Consider the following 6,937-nt stretch of genomic DNA (forward strand, 5'->3'; position numbering starts at 1 on the left):
GTCCCTTCTGCACCAGGAGCGGTTCCAGCTGACAAAGCTGAACCCCAGGACTGGCCCCTGCCCACCCGATCACACAGGGCCAGGCTGACTCCTCAGGAGCCCCTGGGCAGAGACCCTGCTCTTCATTGCACACTCATCAAGCACATACGAGGGCTCAGCCAGGACGTTCTCCTGGAAAAAGAAAAGTGTCTCTTTGTGGGAGGGTCTGTGGGAAATGGTTTTGATGATTCCCAGAGAAGTCTCATCTAAACCTTCACTATGTTTTCCTCCTATGACAGGTCCTCATGCCCACAGGCAGCCAATGTCCAACAGCAGCTCCATCACCCAGTTCCTCCTCCTGCCGTTCACAGACACACGGGAGCTGCAGCTTTTGCACTTCTGGCTCTTCCTGGGCATCTACCTGGCTGCCCTCCTGGGCAACGGCCTCATCATCACCACCATAGCCTGGGACCAGCACCTCCACACCCCCATGTACTTCTTCCTGCTCAACCTCGCCCTCCTCGACCTGGGCTCCATCTCCACCACTGTCCCCAAATCCATGGCCATCTCTCTGTGGGATTCCAGGGTCATTTCCTATGCAGGATGTGCTATCCAGGTCTTCTTTGTATTTTTCTTGCTTGGTGCAGAGTTTTACCTTCTCACCATCATGTCCTATGACCGCTACGTTGCCATCTGCAAACCCCTGCACTACGGGACCCTCCTGGGCAGCAGAGCTTGTGTCCACATGGCAGCAGCTGCCTGGGCCACTGGGTTTCTCTATTCTCTGCTGCACACGGCCAATACATTTTCACTGCCCCTGTGCAAGGGCAATGCCCTGGGCCAGTTCTTCTGTGAAATCCCCCAGATCCTCAAGCTCTCCTGCTCACACTCCTACCTCAGGGAACTTGGGCTTCTTGTGGTCAGCGTCTGTTTAGCATTTGGCTGTTTTGTGTTCATTGTGGTGTCCTATGTGCACATCTTGAGGGCCGTGCTGAGGATCCCCTCTGAGCAGGGACGGCACAAAGCCTTTTCCACCTGCCTCCCTCACCTGGCCGTGGTCTCCCTGTTCCTCAGCACTGGCATATTTGCTGACCTGAAACCCTCATCTATTTCCTCCCCATCCCTGGACCTGGTGGTGTCAGTTCTGTACTCGGTGGTGCCTCCAGCAGTGAACCCCCTCATCTACAGCATGAGGAACCAGGAGCTCAAGGATGCCCTGTGCAAACTCATATCCCACTGTTTTCTGAAGCAATAAACTGTCCATCTTCTTCTATACAGGAGTTTTAATGTAGCTAATTACAAGCCCAGCCTGTCAACTGGATTTTCTGGTGGTGTTGGTTGTTTTCTTATTGTGATAATGTTATCATCCCCTTGCTAATTCACTGTTGGCTTTTCTTTTATAACTGTTGGCTGCTTAAATGAGCAGCAGTACTCTCCTTTTCTCTAAACAAAATAAAGGGCTCTTTAGTGATTGTTTTTCACTGTATCCTTCCTGCAAGTGCTTTTTGGAGCTGCAGAGACAGTTACTGTGCGTGGGTGGAGGGGAAAACAGCTCTGGCATGGCAGCCCTGCCAGGGAGCAGCAGCGCTTGTTCTTCCAGAGCTGTTCTGGTTCCACTCCCACACTCTCCTTCTCATCCCTGGTGTTGGTGCAAGGCCTGAGTGCTCTGGCAGCTTGGTCACCGTCCTGCTGTGTGTCAGTGCTGTGAGTGCAGGCAGGGACAGGCAATGGGCACTGCTGTGACAGAGCTGGCCTCACAACAGCCTTTCCAGATAGAAACGTGATCTCCTCAGGGCAGTGCATGATGGTTTATATCTTCTTGCAAAGTTTCTCTCAAGCGTATTCCTACAAAAGTCACTCACAGATGAAACACCGGTGTGCAGCTGAACAGTGTGTGTGTGCAGGGCTGGCACACAGCAGTGTCCTCTCACAGCCAGGCTCCTGCCAGAGACCTGCAGGACCAGCAGAGCAGGGGCTGGGCTGTGCCCCTGTGCACTGGACACCCCATGGAAGGAGCCCCAGGTCAATCACCATGGACTGATCCCTCACAACCACTATTTCCAGCACTCGCTTCTCACCCACAGAGGTTTTTCTTCCCTCCATGGATGGACACTCAATGAATAGTTCAGCAGTCTGTGTTGCTTTGTACAGATGGGATGTGAGCATGCACATCTTGGATGTGAGGTGACATGAACATGAGTGAACACAAACACCATCAACTGTTCCTTGGGGTTCCATGAAAACCTGTGGCACACACAAGGTTCTGAGGTCACTTCCTTTTGGAAGTAACACCCCATGGGAAACTGCCTGAATGCAGCACTGGCTTGTGCTTCCTTAATTGAGCTCCCCGTGTCCATTCCTCATGACGTGGGACATCTCAGATTAGTGCAGAGCAGGGTGACTCACCATAGCTGAGGTGTCTCCCACCCCTTTGGAGTGGCAACAGAAGGCCAGAGGGACAATGTGACTTCTGCCTCTGTGTGTAAAAGGGACAGACTGTCTCTGAGCATCCCTGGGTGCAGAAGGGGTCCTGAGACCAACTCAGATCTGGATGCCTGATGGAACCCTGGCATTTCTGTGTGTGACTCCAAGAACAAACCTCAGTGTCCCAGTGAGATTCATCTCAGCTGCTGGGACAGGCTCATTGCAAGTGCTCCTGTCTGCTCCGTCACCCTTGCCTGTGATTCTGCGTTGTGCTCTCAAAAGCAAGACAAAGTGGTAAGAGGGTTTCTGAGGTCTTTGGAAAGGCAGATATCGAACCCATCTGCATGAAAAGCATGAAGGAGAATTAACAGCTGGTCACCCTGCCGCCATACACGGAATTTTGCAGGGTCACAGACATGGTGTTCCTTGGTGTCCTAGTAGCCAGATCAGTGATCTCTGGGCTGGAGAATTGGAAGGTGGCTGGGAAGTTGGCTGGACAATCAAGCCAAATGTCATCAGCGGTACAAAGCCCTCCGTGCAGCCAGTTACTAGTAGCATCCCTCAGTGACCAGCACTTTGACCAACACTGTTAAACGTCTTTATTCTCCCTCTCTATGATGTGACGAGTGCACATTCAGCTTCTCTGTGGATGATGAATAATTGTGAGGAACCTTTGAACAACCTCGCCTGGTTCACCCTGCCTGGAGCAGAACAGTGAGACAAGTGAGACAAGGGCTCTCTTCAAACCTCGAGTTATTCTGTGATTCAATGAGTCTTTCCCTTGGAGAGGATTTTGAAGGCAGAATAGGCAGAGGAAGAATAAAAAGAATAAAAGACAGAAAAGGAGTTCTAAATGTTGTCAACAAAAATACAGCAGTTCCTCTGAAGAGTGTTTTTCAACTCAAATCTCTAGTAGGGAATATAATTGATAAATTTGATAAAACAAGTGTACTTTTATCTGATCAGGTCCTGGGCCATAAAAAAGGTGATGGATAGTTATGGTATTATGAATTCAGTTGTGTCTCAGACACTCATAATCCAGTCAGAATCCTGTGGCTGTGAAGGGGACAGTGAGGCCAGTTTTGTCTCTGGTGGTGACAGCCCAGCAGCAGGGACATGGTTGGGAAAGAACCTCAGCCTAAGTATGACAGATCCTACCCAGGAAGAGATCTTGGAGACAGGTTGTCACATCCATCCCACCTGGGAACATGATGGGACAGCAGCAGGGACATGGTCGTGTGTATCAGAGAAGCTGAAAGGCCAGCAGCACTCATGGGATTTAGGAGATCATGGGGAGGTTACTTCTCTCTGGTCAGGTAAAAGACCTCAAGAAGCATAATGTGTTGGTTTCCCTGCATGAAGAGCAGTTTACGAGGTGGCTGAGCCTCCCTTGGTAGTGGGAAGAGGCAGGAAAGACAAAAAAATGTCAGAAAGTACAGCTTGGAAGGTGAGGACTGGATATCAGGAGTAAGAAATGTCACTGGAAGGGCAGTGCTGTGGTGCAAGAGGTGACCCAGAGGGAGCTGGATCAGCCCATGGTTTGTGTTCCAAAGAGCAGCCAGTGAGGGTGCAGACACAGCAGTGAAGGTGCAGAAATGCTGGGTGAGAGCAGGTGGGGAAGCGAGATGGGTGTCTGCAGCCTGCAGGGAAAGAGGGGCAGGGGTAGCACCGTGTAGAACAACCTGTGGTGGAGATGGCAAAGGGCGCTGTAAGGCTGGAAGCGACACACAGAACCCAGGTCTCTGTCCCCTTGGCCAGGGCAGTTGTCTCTGCCACTGAGGCCCAGGAGAAGACATGTCCTCATGGCACTGGGGCCTCGGTGCCTCCTTGCAGCCCCATGGGGAAGCTGGAAGTTGTTGTCCCAGTGTTGTCCTTCCCTGGGCCTTGCACACCCACATCCCACGGTCCCAGGAAGAGCCCTGAGCCGTGTGTGAGGAACAGGATCCCCCTTCCCATTGCCTGCAGGTCATGGCTCCTCCTTTCTGCTTCAGAAAGCAAACCAAGCAAACTCCCCCTGGGAGTTACATCACTTTTCTTTACATCAGATTCTCTACTGAAGTTTGCGCCTGGTTGTTACAGCTTTTCTGCAGTTGGCAAATGTGATGCCCATCTACAGGAACGGCCAAAAGGAGGATCTGGGGAACTACTGTCAGTGTAACTTCTGTGCTGGGCAAGGTCATGGAGCAGATGATCTTGAGTAACATCACACAGCACATACCAGAGAACAATGTGATCAGGTCCAGTCAACATTGGTTTAAGAAAAGCAGGTCCTGTTTGACCAATCTGATGTCCTTCTATGACAAGATGACCCAATTAGTGGATGAGGGAAAGGCTGTGGATGTTGTGTACTTAGACTGCAGTAAAGCCTTTGACACTGTATCTCACAGCATCTCCTGGAGAAGCTGCAGCTCATGGCCTGGATGGTGTATCTGCGATGGGTAAAGAAATGGCTGGAGGACCGCACCCATAGAGTTGTGGCCAAATCCAGTTGGTGGCCGGTCATGAGTGGTGGCCCCAGGGCTCAGTATTGGGGCCAGTTCTGTTAATCTCTATCAATGATTTGGATGATGGTATCGAGTGCACCCTCAGTAAGTTTGCAGATGACACCAGGCTGGGTGGGAGTGTTGATCTGCTGGAGAATGGGAAGGCCATGCAGAGGGATCTGGACCCGCTGGATCATTGGGCTGAGGTCTGTTGTCTGAATTTTAACAATTGCCGGGTGCAGCACGTGGGTCACAACAACCCCAGGCAGCGCTACAGGCTCAGGGACGAGCGGCTGGAAAATTGCCTGGTGGAGAAGGATACGGGCGTGTTGGTCGGCAGCAGCTGAACAGGAGCCAGTGTGTGCCCAGGTGGCCAAAAAGGCCACCAATAGTATCCAGGCTTTTATCAGGAATAGTGTGGCCAGCGGGACTAGAGAAGTGATTGTGCCACTGTACTTGGAAATGGTGTGGCTGCACCTTGAATCTGGTCCTTATCATAAGGACATTGAGGCACTAGAGAGAGTGCAGAGGAGGCAACAAAGCTGCTGAGGGGCTGGAGCACAAGTGTGATGAGGAGCGGCTGAGGGAACTGGTGGGTTCAGTCTGGAGAACAGGAGGCTGAGGGGAGACCTTATCACTGTCTACAACTGCCTGAAAGGAAGTTGGAGCATGGAGGGGGTTGGTCTCTTCTCCCAAGTAGCAAGTGATAGGACAAGAGGAAATGGCCTCAAATTGTGCCATGGACGGTTCAGATTGGATATTAGGAAAAAATTCTTCCTGGAAAGGGCTGTCAGGCGTTGGAACAGGCAGCTCAGGGCAGTGGTGGAGTCACCATTCCTGCAGGGGTTTATAAGATGTTTAGACGAGGTTCTTAGGGACACGGTTTAGTTCTAGATTTAGGTTGTGGTTGGACTCAATGGTCCTGAGGGTCTCTTCCAACTGAAATAATTCTATGATTCTCTATTATCAACTGGAATATTCTTCTATCACATCTTCTAAGTGCTCTTCACATATCTGACTCTTCATCTACAGTCCTGAAACTTATCTAATTAGATGCACAAGTGTTGAATACTAATTCTAAATGATGAAAGCACCATCGCTCTATCAGTCTGGTCTGATACCCGCCAGTCCCAGGCAAACACCTCAGGTACACTGGGCCTCTCGAGGTTTGCACTGGGTGCTTATAGAGAGACCATGGAGCTCAGCCCAAAAACCTGAGAACTCCCCTCAAAACTGAAAACCAAACCAACAACAAAAAAAGAACAAAAAACCCCACACTCTTTTTTTCATCAGATGAAATAATTCAATATTTCTAATAAAATATCTGTGGAATTTCTATCCTGCCAAAATATGAATTTTCAGATTGTGTACGGACTGTGGGAGATGAAACGTTGGCCTTTCCCTGTGCTTGCAGTGCCAGGACTCTGTCTATCACTATGTGTATTTAATCCCCTGCACATCCAGGAGTTTCCACCTGTCCTCACCCAGCTCCCCGTGTCTGAACTCATCTCTTCAGAAGCCTGTCTGGACATTTGCACTTTCCATCGCTCCCCAGAGGTTCTTCACCTCTCACTCTTGGCTCATTCAGAGCCTCTCAGCTCTCACTCTGCTTGGAGCTTCAGGCAGGTCAAGTCTTTCAGCAGTTGCTCTCCTACTCCCTACAGGCAACTCTTGAGTTATGGCAATGGACCTCAGTGGAAACTGCTTAATTTAACCACAGAACTGAGAAACATCATTAAGTTCTATTGTGTTTTCTTTTTTTTTTTTCCTTTGTTGTTTCCTCTAATTAAAAATTCCCCGGTGCCTGTTTACATCCAGTTCTCTAAGGAAACATGAAGCAATTCTGCGAAGAAGCTGTAACAATCAGTGCAAACTTCAGTGCAGAATCTGATGTAAAGAAATGTGCTGGAAATCCCAGGGGCCAATGAGCAGAACAGGGAGTTTGGGGAGCTGGTTATAGATTTCCTGCTAACAGTTTGAGTAGAGAAACATTCTTCACAGAACTGCTCTGTTTATTTGACACCTTTGAGGTTTCCTCCTCTGCCTGGATT

At 50.0% G+C, this 6,937-nt stretch overlaps 1 protein-coding gene across 1 annotated transcript; it reads left to right on the forward strand.

The window, feature by feature from the left end:
- Nucleotides 1-682: 682 nt before the first annotated feature.
- LOC135577785 (olfactory receptor 14A16-like) lies at nucleotides 683-5,233 on the forward strand (the record flags this gene model as incomplete). The annotated part of the gene is made up of 2 exons (XM_065047907.1): nucleotides 683-1,147; nucleotides 5,129-5,233. Coding segments are annotated over 2 exons (570 nt in total), but the record flags the coding sequence as incomplete, so codon positions are not given.
- Between the last annotated feature and the right edge of the window lie 1,704 nt (nucleotides 5,234-6,937).

Source organism: Columba livia, unplaced genomic scaffold (assembly GCF_036013475.1).
Source record: "Columba livia isolate bColLiv1 breed racing homer unplaced genomic scaffold, bColLiv1.pat.W.v2 Scaffold_140, whole genome shotgun sequence".
In the NCBI taxonomy this organism is placed as follows: Eukaryota; Metazoa; Chordata; class Aves; order Columbiformes; family Columbidae; genus Columba; species Columba livia.